This window comes from Pseudophryne corroboree, chromosome 8, assembly GCF_028390025.1.
Source record: "Pseudophryne corroboree isolate aPseCor3 chromosome 8, aPseCor3.hap2, whole genome shotgun sequence".
Taxonomy (NCBI): Eukaryota; Metazoa; Chordata; class Amphibia; order Anura; family Myobatrachidae; genus Pseudophryne; species Pseudophryne corroboree.
In genome coordinates, this window is record NC_086451.1 from 56,885,748 (window position 1) to 56,900,694 (window position 14,947).

The 14,947-nt window shown below is 44.6% G+C and overlaps 1 protein-coding gene across 3 annotated transcripts in view; it reads right to left on the minus strand.

Moving 5' to 3' along the window:
* Nucleotides 1–14,947, minus strand: part of WHRN (whirlin) — a 216,100-nt gene that overhangs the window by 39,831 nt on the left and 161,322 nt on the right. For all 3 annotated transcript variants that reach the window (XM_063936429.1, XM_063936428.1, XM_063936430.1), the window contains one exon: nt 12,161–12,193. In XM_063936429.1, coding sequence (XP_063792499.1) covers nt 12,161–12,193 — 33 coding nt within the window. The remainder of the gene's footprint in view (nt 1–12,160; nt 12,194–14,947) is intronic.

Below are 14,947 nucleotides of genomic sequence, written 5' to 3' on the forward strand. Positions count from 1 at the left end.
CCCGAACGTCATCATGACGCTGTCGGATTCTCGCGAGACTCGGATTCTATATAAGGAGCCGCGCGTCGCCGCCATTTTCACACGTGCATTGAGATTGATAGGGAGAGGACGTGGCTGGCGTCCTCTCCATTTAGATTAGAAGAGAGAGAGAGAGAGATTGACCTGATTTACTGGAGCTTAGGAGTACTGTAGAACTGTAGAGAGTGCAGAGTTTACTAGTGACTGACCACAGTGACCACCAGACAGTGCAGTTTTATTTAATATATCCGTTCTCTGCCTGAAAAAAACGATACACAGTGACTCAGTCACATACCATATCTGTGTGCACTGCTCAGCCCAGTGTGCTGCATCATCTATGTATATATCTGACTGTGCTCAGCTCACACATCTTATAATTGTGGGGGAGACTGGGGAGCACTGCAGTGCCAGTTATAGGTTATAGCAGGAGCCAGGAGTACATATTATTATTAAAATTAAACAGTGCACACTTTTGCTGCAGGAGTGCCACTGCCAGTGTGACTGACCAGTGACCTGACCACACTGACCACCAGTATAGTTAGTAGTATAGTATACTATATTGTGATTGCCTGAAAAAGTTAAACACTCGTATCTGACTGTGCTCAGCTCACACATCTTATAATTGTGGGGGAGACTGGGGAGCACTGCAGTGCCAGTTATAGGTTATAGCAGGAGCCAGGAGTACATATTATTATTAAAATTAAACAGTGCACACTTTTGCTGCAGGAGTGCCACTGCCAGTGTGACTGACCAGTGACCTGACCACACTGACCACCAGTATAGTTAGTAGTATAGTATACTATATTGTGATTGCCTGAAAAAGTTAAACACTCGTCGTGTGACTTCACTTGTGTGGTGTTTTTTTTTTTATTCTATAAAAAACTCATTCTGCTGACAGACAGTGTCCAGCAGGTCCGTCATTATATAATATATACCTGTCCGGCTGCAGTAGTGATATATATATATTTTTTATATCATTATTTATCATCCAGTCGCAGCAGACACAGTACGGTAGTTCACGGCTGTAGCTACCTCTGTGTCGGCACTCGGCAGTCCGTCCATAATTGTATACCACCTACCCGTGGTTTTTTTTTCTTTCTTCTTTATACATACATACTACTACTACATCTCTTTATCAACCAGTCTATATTAGCAGCAGACACAGTACAGTACGGTAGTCCACGGCTGTAGCTACCTCTGTGTCGGCACTCGGCAGTCCGTCCATAATTGTATACCACCTACCCGTGGTTTTTTTTTCTTTCTTCTTTATACATACATACTACTACTACTACATCTCTTTATCAACCAGTCTATATTAGCAGCAGACACAGTACAGTACGGTAGTCCACGGCTGTAGCTACCTCTGTGTCGGCACTGGGCAGTCCGTCCATAATTGTATACCACCTACCCGTGGTTTTTTTTTCTTTCTTCTTTATACATACTACTACTACATCTCTTTATCAACCAGTCTATATTAGCAGCAGACACAGTACAGTACGGTAGTCCACGGCTGTAGCTACCTCTGTGTCGGCACTGGGCAGTCCGTCCATAATTGTATACCACCTACCCGTGGTTTTTTTTTCTTTCTTCTTTATACATACATACTACTACTACTACATCTCTTTATCAACCAGTCTATATTAGCAGCAGACACAGTACAGTACGGTAGTCCACGGCTGTAGCTACCTCTGTGTCGGCACTGGGCAGTCCGTCCATAATTGTATACCACCTACCCGTGTTTTTTTCTTCTTTCTTCTTTATACATACATACTACTACTACATCTCTTTATCAACCAGTCTATATTAGCAGCAGACACAGTACAGTACGGTAGTCCACGGCTGTAGCTACCTCTGTGTCGGCACTGGGCAGTCCGTCCATAATTGTATACCACCTACCCGTGGTTTTTTTTTCTTTCTTCTTTATACATACATACTACTACTACATCTCTTTATCAACCAGTCTATATTAGCAGCAGACACAGTACAGTACGGTAGTCCACGGCTGTAGCTACCTCTGTGTCGGCACTGGGCAGTCCGTCCATAATTGTATACCACCTACCCGTGGTTTTTTTTTCTTTCTTCTTTATACATACATACTACATCTCTTTATCAACCAGTCTATATTAGCAGCAGACACAGTACAGTACGGTAGTCCACGGCTGTAGCTACCTCTGTGTCGGCACTCGGCAGTCCGTCCATAATTGTATACCACCTACCCGTGGTTTTTTTTTCTTTCTTCTTTATACATACATACTACTACTACATCTCTTTATCAACCAGTCTATATTAGCAGCAGACACAGTACAGTACGGTAGTCCACGGCTGTAGCTACCTCTGTGTCGGCACTGGGCAGTCCGTCCATAATTGTATACCACCTACCCGTGGTTTTTTTTTCTTTCTTCTTTATACATACATACTACTACTACATCTCTTTATCAACCAGTCTATATTAGCAGCAGACACAGTACAGTACGGTAGTCCACGGCTGTAGCTACCTCTGTGTCGGCACTCGGCAGTCCGTCCATAATTGTATACCACCTACCCGTGGTTTTTTTTTCTTTCTTCTTTATACATACATACTACTACTACATCTCTTTATCAACCAGTCTATATTAGCAGCAGACACAGTACAGTACGGTAGTCCATGGCTGTAGCTACCTCTGTGTCGGCACTCGGCAGTCCATCCATAATTGTATACTAGTATCCATCCATCTCCATTGTTTACCTGAGGTGCCTTTTAGTTGTGCCTATTAAAATATGGAGAACAAAAATGTTGAGGTTCCAAAATTAGGGAAAGATCAAGATCCACTTCCACCTCGTGCTGAAGCTGCTGCCACTAGTCATGGCCGAGACGATGAAATGCCAGCAACGTCGTCTGCCAAGGCCGATGCCCAATGTCATAGTACAGAGCATGTCAAATCCAAAACACCAAATATCAGTAAAAAAAGGACTCCAAAACCTAAAATAAAATTGTCGGAGGAGAAGCGTAAACTTGCCAATATGCCATTTACCACACGGAGTGGCAAGGAACGGCTGAGGCCCTGGCCTATGTTCATGGCTAGTGGTTCAGCTTCACATGAGGATGGAGGCACTCAGCCTCTCGCTAGAAAAATGAAAAGACTCAAGCTGGCAAAAGCAGTAGCACCGCAAAGAACTGTGCGTTCTTCGAAATCCCAAATCCACAAGGAGAGTCCAATTGTGTCGGTTGCGATGCCTGACCTTCCCAACACTGGACGTGAAGAGCATGCGCCTTCCACCATTTGCACGCCCCCTGCAAGTGCTGGAAGGAGCACCCGCAGTCCAGTTCCTGATAGTCAGATTGAAGATGTCAGTGTTGAAGTACACCAGGATGAGGAGGATATGGGTGTTGCTGGCGCTGGGGAGGAAATTGACCAGGAGGATTCTGATGGTGAGGTGGTTTGTTTAAGTCAGGCACCCGGGGAGACACCTGTTGTCCGTGGGAGGAATAGGGCCGTTGACATGCCTGGTGAAAATACCAAAAAAATCAGCTCTTCGGTGTGGAAGTATTTCACCAGAAATGCGGACAACAGGTGTCAAGCCGTGTGTTCCCTTTGTCAAGCTGTAATAAGTAGGGGTAAGGACGTTAACCACCTCGGAACATCCTCCCTTATACGTCACCTGCAGCGCATTCATAATAAGTCAGTGACAAGTTCAAAAACTTGGGCCGACAGCGGAAGCAGTCCACTGACCAGTAAATCCCTTCCTCTTGTAACCAAGCTCACGCAAACCACCCCACCAACTCCCTCAGTGTCAATTTCCTCCTTCCCCAGGAATGCCAATAGTCCTGCAGGCCATGTCACTGGCAATTCTGACGAGTCCTCTCCTGCCTGGGATTCCTCCGATGCATCCTTGCGTGTAACGCCTACTGCTGCTGGCGCTGCTGTTGTTGCTGCTGGGAGTCGATGGTCATCCCAGAGGGGAAGTCGTAAGCCCACTTGTACTACTTCCAGTAAGCAATTGACTGTCCAACAGTCCTTTGCGAGGAAGATGAAATATCACAGCAGTCATCCTGTTGCAAAGCGGATAACTGAGTCCTTGACAACTATGTTGGTGTTAGACGTGCGTCCGGTATCCGCCGTTAGTTCACAGGGAACTAGACAATTTATTGAGGCAGTGTGCCCCCGTTACCAAATACCATCTAGGTTCCACTTCTGTAGGCAGGCGATACCGAGAATGTACACGGACGTCAGAAAAAGACTCACCAGTGTCCTAAAAAATGCAGTTGTACCCAATGTCCACTTAACCACGGACATGTGGACAAGTGGAGCAGGGCAGGGTCAGGACTATATGACTGTGACAGCCCGCTGGGTAGATGTATGGACTCCCGCCGCAAGAACAGCAGCGGCGGCACCAGTAGCAGCATCTCGCAAACGCCAACTCTTTCCTAGGCAGGCTACGCTTTGTATCACCGCTTTCCAGAATACGCACACAGCTGAAAACCTCTTACGGCAACTGAGGAAGATCATCGCAGAATGGCTTACCCCAATTGGACTCTCCTGTGGATTTGTGGCATCGGACAACGCCAGCAATATTGTGTGTGCATTAAATATGGGCAAATTCCAGCACGTCCCATGTTTTGCACATACCTTGAATTTGGTGGTGCAGAATTTTTTAAAAAACGACAGGGGCGTGCAAGAGATGCTGTCGGTGGCCAGAAGAATTGCGGGACACTTTCGGCGTACAGGCACCACGTACAGAAGACTGGAGCACCACCAAAAACTACTGAACCTGCCCTGCCATCATCTGAAGCAAGAAGTGGTAACGAGGTGGAATTCAACCCTCTATATGCTTCAGAGGTTGGAGGAGCAGCAAAAGGCCATTCAAGCCTATACAATTGAGCACGATATAGGAGGTGGAATGCACCTGTCTCAAGCGCAGTGGAGAATGATTTCAACGTTGTGCAAGGTTCTGATGCCCTTTGAACTTGCCACACGTGAAGTCAGTTCAGACACTGCCAGCCTGAGTCAGGTCCTTCCCCTCATCAGGCTTTTGCAGAAGAAGCTGGAGGCATTGAAGAAGGAGCTAAAAGGGAGCGATTCCGCTAGGCATGTGGGACTTGTGGATGCAGCCCTTAATTCGCTTAACAAGGATTCACGGGTGGTCAATCTGTTGAAATCAGAGCACTACATTTTGGCCACCGTGCTCGATCCTAGATTTAAAACCTACCTTGGATCTCTCTTTCCGGCAGACACAAGTCTGCTGGGGTGCAAAGACCTGCTGGTGACAAAATTGTCAAGTCAAGCGGAACGCGACCTGTCAACATCTCCTCCTTCACATTCTCCCGCAACTGGGGGTGCGAGGAAAAGGCTCAGAATTCCGAGCCCACCCGCTGGCGGTGATGCAGGGCAGTCTGGAGCGACTGCTGATGCTGACATCTGGTCCGGACTGAAGGACCTGACAACGATTACGGACATGTCGTCTACTGTCACTGCATATGATTCTCTCAACATTGAAAGAATGGTGGAGGATTATATGAGTGACCGCATCCAAGTAGGCACGTCACACAGTCCGTACTTATACTGGCAGGAAAAAGAGGCAATTTGGAGGCCCTTGCACAAACTGGCTTTATTCTACCTAAGTTGCCCTCCCACAAGTGTGTACTCCGAAAGAGTGTTTAGTGCCGCCGCTCACCTTGTCAGCAATCGGCGTACGAGGTTACATCCAGAAAATGTGGAGAAGATGATGTTCATTAAAATGAATTATAATCAATTCCTCCGCGGAGACATTGACCAGCAGCAATTGCCTCCACAAAGTACACAGGGAGCTGAGATGGTGGATTCCAGTGGGGACGAATTGATAATCTGTGAGGAGGGGGATGTACACGGTGATATATCGGAGGATGATGATGAGGTGGACATCTTGCCTCTGTAGAGCCAGTTTGTGCAAGGAGAGATTAATTGCTTCTTTTTTGGTGGGGGTCCAAACCAACCCGTCATGTCAGTCACAGTCGTGTGGCAGACCCTGTCACTGAAATGATGGGTTGGTTAAAGTGTGCATGTCCTGTTTATACAACATAAGGGTGGGTGGGAGGGCCCAAGGACAATTCCATCTTGCACCTCTTTTTTCTTTTCTTTTTCTTTGCGTCATGTGCTGTTTGGGGAGGGTTTTTTGGAAGGGACATCCTGCGTGACACTGCAGTGCCACTCCTAGATGGGCCCGGTGTTTGTGTCGGCCACTAGGGTCGCTAATCTTACTCACACAGCTACCTCATTGCGCCTCTTTTTTTCTTTGCGTCATGTGCTGTTTGGGGAGGGTTTTTTGGAAGGGACATCCTGCGTGACACTGCAGTGCCACTCCTAGATGGGCCAGGTGTTTGTGTCGGGCACTTGGGTCGCTGAGCTTAGTCACACAGCTACCTCATTGCACCTCTTTTTTTCTTTGCGTCATGTGCTGTTTGGGGAGTGTTTTTTGGAAGGGCCATCCTGCGTGACACTGCAGTGCCACTCCTAGATGGGCCAGGTGTTTGTGTCGGCCACTAGGGTCGCTTAGCTTAGTCATCCAGCGACCTCGGTGCAAATTTTAGGACTAAAAATAATATTGTGAGGTGTGAGGTATTCAGAATAGACTGAAAATGAGTGGAAATTATGGTTTTTGAGGTTAATAATAATATGGGATCAAAATGACCCCCAAATTCTATGATTTAAGCTGTTTTTTAGGGTTTTTTGAAAAAAACACCCGAATCCAAAACACACCCGAATCCGACAAAAAAAATTCGGTGAGGTTTTGCCAAAACGCGGTCGAACCCAAAACACGGCCGCGGAACCGAACCCAAAACCAAAACACAAAACCCGAAAAATTTCAGGCGCTCATCTCTAAAACATAAGCAGCTGTTTGTCTTACATGAAATGTCATTGTAATGTCAGAAGCTGAGAGAAAACAAGCAGGGAGGGGTAACAGGAGAGGATACACTGTAAAAAAAAAAGTGGTGGGTACAAATTCGCTAGAGACAGAAGAGGATTTACTGTAAAAGAAAAGCGCGGGAAAGCGAATAAGTAACAGCAGAGGATTATAGAGCAATGTTTCTTGTAATCTCAGTGATCTATAATTAGGCATACCATACTGTCCCTTTAAACCGAGACACCCATGAATTACACAGGTTCTGGGACTGGCTGACTGCAAGCCTGCATATCCCTGGTTTTCATCAGCCACAGAACCTGTGTAATTTGTGAATGTCCCAGTTTATAGGGACAGTATGGTAAGCCTATCTATATATGTAACGGGTAAAAGTATAATCTAGTCTACTCTGCAAATTGATGCCTAAAGAAAGTGCTATTCAGTGCAACCTTGCACAATGGTTGTTTCAGTGCATAGGTTCTTATTTTAACTACTGTAACTTGGAGACCACTCAACCAACAGAGCATTGCATGCTAGCCAACCCATTAGTCACAGGTGTGTATGCTAGAAGCCAGGCTAAGCTTGGGATTGTATACTGATTGCACAATAGGGCTCATTTTTGCACACTAGTATACAAATCTTGCCTATAGCTTATAGCAGGGGTTCCCAAACTCGGTCCTCAAGGCACCCTAGCAGTCCAGGGTCTCTGACGCATGCGCAGCAAAAAAACATAGTCCAACTGCCTCAGTCAGGCCCATTGTGCACTAAGAATTAGAGTTTGGGTAGGAGCGAGATTTTGGCAGAGGAGAACGCATACTTGCCTACTCTTCTGCAATTTACGGGAGACTTACATTTTTTCGAGAAGTCCCCCGCACCCACAGAAGAGTGGCCGCATTTCCCGCATCCCATCCGCTTCCTAGTGAAGTGGGCAAAATGAGATTAAACCTGGTATTTTCTGGTCTGTAAGAGGGGGCATGGCTAAGTGTCATGAATTTGCATCATTTAGCCCCACCTCCTGTTTGTGGACACAAGAATCGTGGCATTTTCCAATGCTAGGGGTAGGGCTTTAGCGACATGACAACCCTGCTCCACCCCCTTGGGGCTTCCTACAGTAGCTCCTCTCCGGGCTTCTCCCGGGTGGAGACCATAAAAGTAGGTAAGTATGGGAGAACATGACAAGACCAATGGGTAAAGGTAAGGTTGATCTACAAGAGTGTAAGTGGTGCTATGATTATATAACATGTAATAGGCAATAACAGGTATTATTTAGTGTGGTTGCATTCTTATCACATTATCATTTATTTAAAATATACAGTAGCTACAATTAATGACCATATAGTAGTTAGTTGCCCAGAGGATGATGTCACAGGATATAACAGGAGAAAAACAAATCGATTTAGGTCCCGATTCAGACATGTACGCTATTATAATGTTTAAGCAACTGAACGATTAACTGCAGTCTGTACATGGGTCTGAGTCGCACGGCGCGTGTGCAGCGATGGTCTGAAGACGTCGGTCACAGAGATGAATCTTCACAAACTGACTGACAGCCAGAGACCATTTGTTGGATTAATGGGGGAGTGGGGGCAAAAATGCAGGCGTGTCATGACTGTTTTTGGTGATTGCAAGAGCCTGAGGCTACAATCACATATATGCCCGAACAGTGACTCTGGCGCAGTGGCGTCACTAGGGTGGTGCGGGCAGCACCCAGAGGTTTCACCCTCGGAAGGGGTGACACCAACATGCCAGCTCCTTTGCAGTGGCAGGAGCCGGGTGCTGCAGTGTGAGTCTCCTGCTGCACTCAGCTCCTGTCAAAGAGGAGGAGCTGACAGTGCAGCCACTAGTCACCGGGGGCAGCCCATCATCTCTTGGGATGCTGGGCACGCCCCCAAAGTGGTGTCATCGGGATTTCCTGTGATGCAATGCTCCTTCAAATTAGGCCACCCCCCTATGTGTGCCTCTAGCAAGGGGGGGGGGGGGGGGGGGCGTTCAGAGTGTTGATCATCTGAACTGCAGAGATTTGCAAAGCCACCTGTTGGCGTCTCAATACGCATTCCAGCAGCTGCGGCAATTCTAGATTTTTTGCACAGTACCTGCGTACAAATTTGCAATGGCAACACTATTACCGTACATCTGTGAATCAGTTATTTGCTGGGAAATAAAATGTCTGTAGTAACTAAATAAGTTATGTACAATACTATGCTATTCTTCTATTTTACATTATGAGCATTGTGTGTGTTATATGTTTTTTGTTTATTACCAGAAATTTTATTTGCCATTTTTTGGTAAAAAAATAACAAAACAAAGACAAAACAACTAAAAACATTAAATCCAGGCAAAGGAATGCATGGGAATCTTCTGATTGCCAAAAACACGTGACCCAAGCATAATGCTCCCTGACATTTACTATAAAAAAACTAAGAAATTTGAAACGTCACCGAGACTCTTGGCAGGACTCTATAGCAAAGGATAGGTAATTACATTGGGGCTTCATTATTACTGCTGACATAATGATTGTATGGTATGGTTTCTATCATGTCTAATACTGTGACAGGCATTTTATATATACTGAGTTTTTGGTGCATTTCTGTGACTTATTGGTGTTGCAGTGATTGATGAGCGCTATTCTGCTTTTAGTATACCAGGAACCCATTTTGTTTTGCTAATATTTCTTTTGAATGCTTGATTGCTTCGGTGTATTGGTCTGTGTTGTTCGCAGCAGTGTAAAGGCAATCGGTAAGTGCTGGCTTTCAGTTGAGAGGAGGCGCACAGAAGGGTAAATGGCATGAGCGCTCAGAGATGCTGAAGAAAAAGAATATGATGGAAAGAAAATCTGAGAAGTCTTAGTAAAGAAAACAGTGAGCTGTTAGATTAGCAGTGAGATGTCTAATGTAGTAGGGAACGTACAGAAGGAAAGGGGAGTATGGCTGCAACAGAGAGGCTGTTAGATTAGCAGTGAGATGTCTAATGTAGTAAGGAACGTACAGAAGGAGAGATGAGTATGGCTGCAACAGAGAGGCTGTTAGATTAGCAGTGAGATGTATAATGTAGTAAGGAACGTACAGAAGGAGAGGTGAGTATGGCTGCAACAGAGAGGCTGTTAGATTAGCAGTGAGATGTCTAATGTAGTGGGGAACGTACAGAAGGAAAGGTGAGTATGGCTGCAACAGAGAGGTTAGATTAGCAGCAGTGGTGCAAGTAGAATTTTTTTCTTAGTGGTACTGATAGTAAAAATGGGTGTGGTCACGCGTCATGAGGGGGCATGGTCACACGAAACTAGGAGAGTGGCTACATGACAATAGGGGCATGGCCACATTATGCCACACACCATAATGCTGCTTACACATTATGCCAAACACCGTAATGCCCATTACACATTATGCCACACACCGTAATGCTTATTACACATTATGCCACACAACGTAATGCCCATTACACATTATGCCAGACAGCGTAACACCCATTACACATTATGCCACACACCGTAACACCCATTACACATTATGCCACACACCGTAATGCCTTACATATTATACCACGCACTGTAATGCCTATTACATATTATGCCACACACAGTTATACCACTGACACCATTTCATGTCCCACACACAAAAATGCCCCTTATAAATTATGCCCCAGCAGTGGGCTGGTAGTAACCATATTTCTTAATGGTACCCGTACCACCCTACTTTCAGCACCGATTAGCAGTGAGATGTCTAATGTAGCTGGGAAAGTACAGAAGGAAAGGTGATTATTGCTGTAACAGAGAGGCTGTTAGATTAGCAGTGAGATGTCTAATGTAGCGGAGAACATACAGAAGGAATGGTGAATATGGCTGGAGCAGAGAGGCTTTTAGATTAGCAGTGAGATGTCTAATGTAGTAAGGAACGTACAGAAGGAAAGGTGAGTATGGCTGCAACAGTGAGGCTGTTAGATTAGCAGTGAGATGTCTAATGTAGTAAGAAACGTACAGAAGGAAAGGTGAGTATGGCTGCAACAGAGAGGCTGTTAGATTAGCAGTGAGATGTATAATGTAGTAAGGAACGTACAGAAGGAGAGGTGAGTATGGCTGCAACAGAGAGGCTGTTAGATTAGCAGTGAGATGTCTAATGTAGTGGGGAACGTACAGAAGGAAAGGTGAGTATGGCTGCAACAGAGAGGTTAGATTAGCAGCAGTGGTGCAAGTAGAATTTTTTTCTTAGTGGTACTGATAGTAAAAATGGGTGTGGTCACGCGTCATGAGGGGGCATGGTCACACGAAACTAGGAGAGTGGCTACATGACAATAGGGGCATGGCCACATTATGCCACACACCATAATGCTGCTTACACATTATGCCAAACACCGTAATGCCCATTACACATTATGCCACACACCGTAATGCTTATTACACATTATGCCACACAACGTAATGCCCATTACACATTATGCCAGACAGCGTAACACCCATTACACATTATGCCACACACCGTAACACCCATTACACATTATGCCACACACCGTAATGCCTTACATATTATACCACGCACTGTAATGCCTATTACATATTATGCCACACACAGTTATACCACTGACACCATTTCATGTCCCACACACAAAAATGCCCCTTATAAATTATGCCCCAGCAGTGGGCTGGTAGTAACCATATTTCTTAATGGTACCCGTACCACCCTACTTTCAGCACTGATTAGCAGTGAGATGTCTAATGTAGCTGGGAAAGTACAGAAGGAAAGGTGATTATTGCTGTAACAGAGAGGCTGTTAGATTAGCAGTGAGATGTCTAATGTAGCGGAGAACATACAGAAGGAATGGTGAATATGGCTGGAGCAGAGAGGCTTTTAGATTAGCAGTGAGATGTCTAATGTAGTAAGGAACGTACAGAAGGAAAGGTGAGTATGGCTGCAACAGTGAGGCTGTTAGATTAGCAGTGAGATGTCTAATGTAGTAAGAAACGTACAGAAGGAAAGGTGAGTATGGCTGCAACAGAGAGGCTGTTAGATTAGCAGTGAGATGTCTAATGTAGCGGAGAACATACAGAAGGAAAGGTGAGTATGGCTGCAACAGAGAGGCTGTTAGATAAGCAGTGAGATATCTAATGTAGTGGGGAACATACAGAAGGAGAGGTGATTGTGGGGAACGTAATGTAGTGGGGAACATACAGAAGGAAAGGTGAGTTTATGGGCGGTAGATGCAAGAGGGCAGAACAATTGGAAATGGGAAAAGAGCTACATTGAGAATGACACTATATACACTGAGAAAAGATGGTACAAAGATCAAATATACTGACCTCCATCACATCCAGGAGCCAGAGCAGCCGTTCCTAAAAAAACATAAGCGGACACTTTCAATACAAATCCATAAACACTTTTGAGGCTCTCGTTCTGTAGTGTTAACGAGTGAATGACCCTAGAACCTCACCACCCAATGACAAATGATGGCTTTAATGTTATGAAGACAATCAATGTGCATGTGGAATGACGTCACTCAGCTAGCACTAAAATGCTCAAACTATTTCTGGCCAACAGTGTTCACAGGTTGTATTTAACAATCAGTTACAACCAACCAGCGTCTGTCATTCTATAGACTGTGCTAGATAAATGATAGCTAGAAGCGCATTGGTTTCTATAGGCAACGCCTGCACTCTCTGGAAGGTTTGATACATCTCCCCTTTGATGCTAACACTTGAGAATCAATAGGTCCTCTGTATAACCGCTAAACGTTGGAGGACCAGAGCGGTGCTACAGTATGGGCTATGACTATAGGTGAACGTAATGGTAATTTCTGTGCTGAATTCAAACATAATTTTAGTATGTCTTTATCACGTACGGATTTTGAGTGAGAACTAATTAAAGTTTACTAATACATACATAGTAAACAATTAACTCACTTATAATGTAGAATTATAGGATTTTCTGCTGTATTTTGCCTCTGGAGTAACCCCTTTAAGGATCCAACAATATTGATCAGGGGTGTGGATCATGGGGTTGACCAGAATTAGGTCAACAGTCAACAGGTCGACCCCATATGAGTCGACATGCAACAGGTCGACAGGATCACAAGTTTTTTGCGTGTCACTTTCTATGATAAGCCACTTGTGACCCCAATTTGTGTAATGCTTTGCTCGCCATGCTTCGGGCAAGGTGTCTCGCTCCACTACCGCTGTGTTTGAAGAAGGTTACTATTTCCAATCATAATCCAAGTGGATGGCAATGATGAAAAAGTAGAAAAATGTAAAAAGTCCAACAAAAAATCTGTGTTGACCATATGTGTCGACCACTGAACCTGTCGATCTTTTGTACCTGTCAAGCTAATACATATTTACCATATGGGGTCAACCTATGGACTGTTGACCTATTATCCAGAACCCAGTCAGCAAGCATACTTGGGGGTAAATTTACTAAGGTGGGAGTTTTTTAGAATCAGATTCCACTTAATATTTATCTAGCTGCTTCTAGAAGATAATAGATATAATCTGATTGGTTGCTATGGGCAACATCAGCAGTTCTAAAAAAAAACCTACCACCTTAGTAAATGTACCTCCAAGTATGCTTGCTGACTGGGTTCTGGGTAATAGGTCAACAGTCCATAGTCCATCACAGAAATATCCTGGTGGAACCATTCGCCATGCTTATAACTCATCGCTGACTGCTCAAAGATTTTCTGGGAATAAATCCAGGTCCGACTCCCAGAAATGGATTTTCTAAAACATGTTACACCCCATGGTCTTAATCTGTTATGCCCTGTGACTCTAGGGGAACACTACCAGCACTATACTATTCAAAACGCACCAAGGCCATTGGGAAGGTGCTTCCGAACCAAAGTTAAGTATTAACATATTCTGATTATGAGTTGGTTTCACAATAACATTGACAATTGGGCGGTATTCAATTCTTTTCACCCCCTTCCACACCCGTTCTGTTTCTGCTGACGGGCGTGGTATAATCATTTTAGCTCGCTAATCCTGGGGTAACGAGGTCACCCAACCCTTTATGCAGCTAAACCTGATTAGTATGGGCGCAATATGCACTATAACGGGGATCACTTTAGAAAGGAGATTGGGCGTGATATATTATTTGAATACCGGCCATTGTGAGTCAATATCCACACTAACTGTGCACCTACCAATTTCCTATTCTAAGCCAAAAAATCTATACAACAATGAGAATGTGCTACTTCAATCTGATGTAGATTTTAATATACAGAAAAATAATCCACACACATCATATTGATACCGGCCAGTATCATATAAACAACATTAAAAGACATATAAAAAGGGGGGGGGGGGGGGGGGGGAACACATATACAGTAAAATAAAATTGCTCCTCTTATATCCTTAAAACATATGGAACTTTAACCATACATTTACTTAACTGCATGAACCATCAATATATGTTTTCAGCTGCTTCAAATATAATATATATACTTTGAGTGTCCACGTATCTCTATATAGCTTTAGTGGAAATACAAAAAGCCTTGTCGTAAGCTTTTCAATTTGCAACTTTTGTTAGTATCCAAGCAGAAAAGATCTGTAGTCAAGGGTAAGAGCCACTATCATGCGCACGCAAAGCCACACCCCATTTTTATGCGCACACCTTTCGGTTTGACGTTTGTAGGCGTATGACCTTATGTCATAACCAGGGCCGGCAACAGAAATCTCGGGGCCCGGTACACTGATACCCCTGGGGCCCCCCTCTCCCCCCCCCCCCCCCCGGATATCAGACCCGCACATCCGTCCCTTGCATGTGCCAATAAATGTATTGCCATATAGGTGCATTGTTCAGGTGAACACAAAGAAATAGAGAATTTGACAGCAGATAAGATCCACTTGGCCCATTTAGTCTGCCCTAAACACGTGTACACACACTGATTTACACACAGTATATCTTTGGAGTGTGGGAGGACACTCAAGTACCCAGAGGAAACCCACACAAGCATGGGGAGAATGTACAAACTCCACACAGTTAGGGATGTTACTATACATACAGTACACTGCACTACTGCTGAGCAAAGTGGACCATAATATATTATCTGCACTTTGAATAGAAGTCCTCTACAAGTGAAATTAGTATTTGTT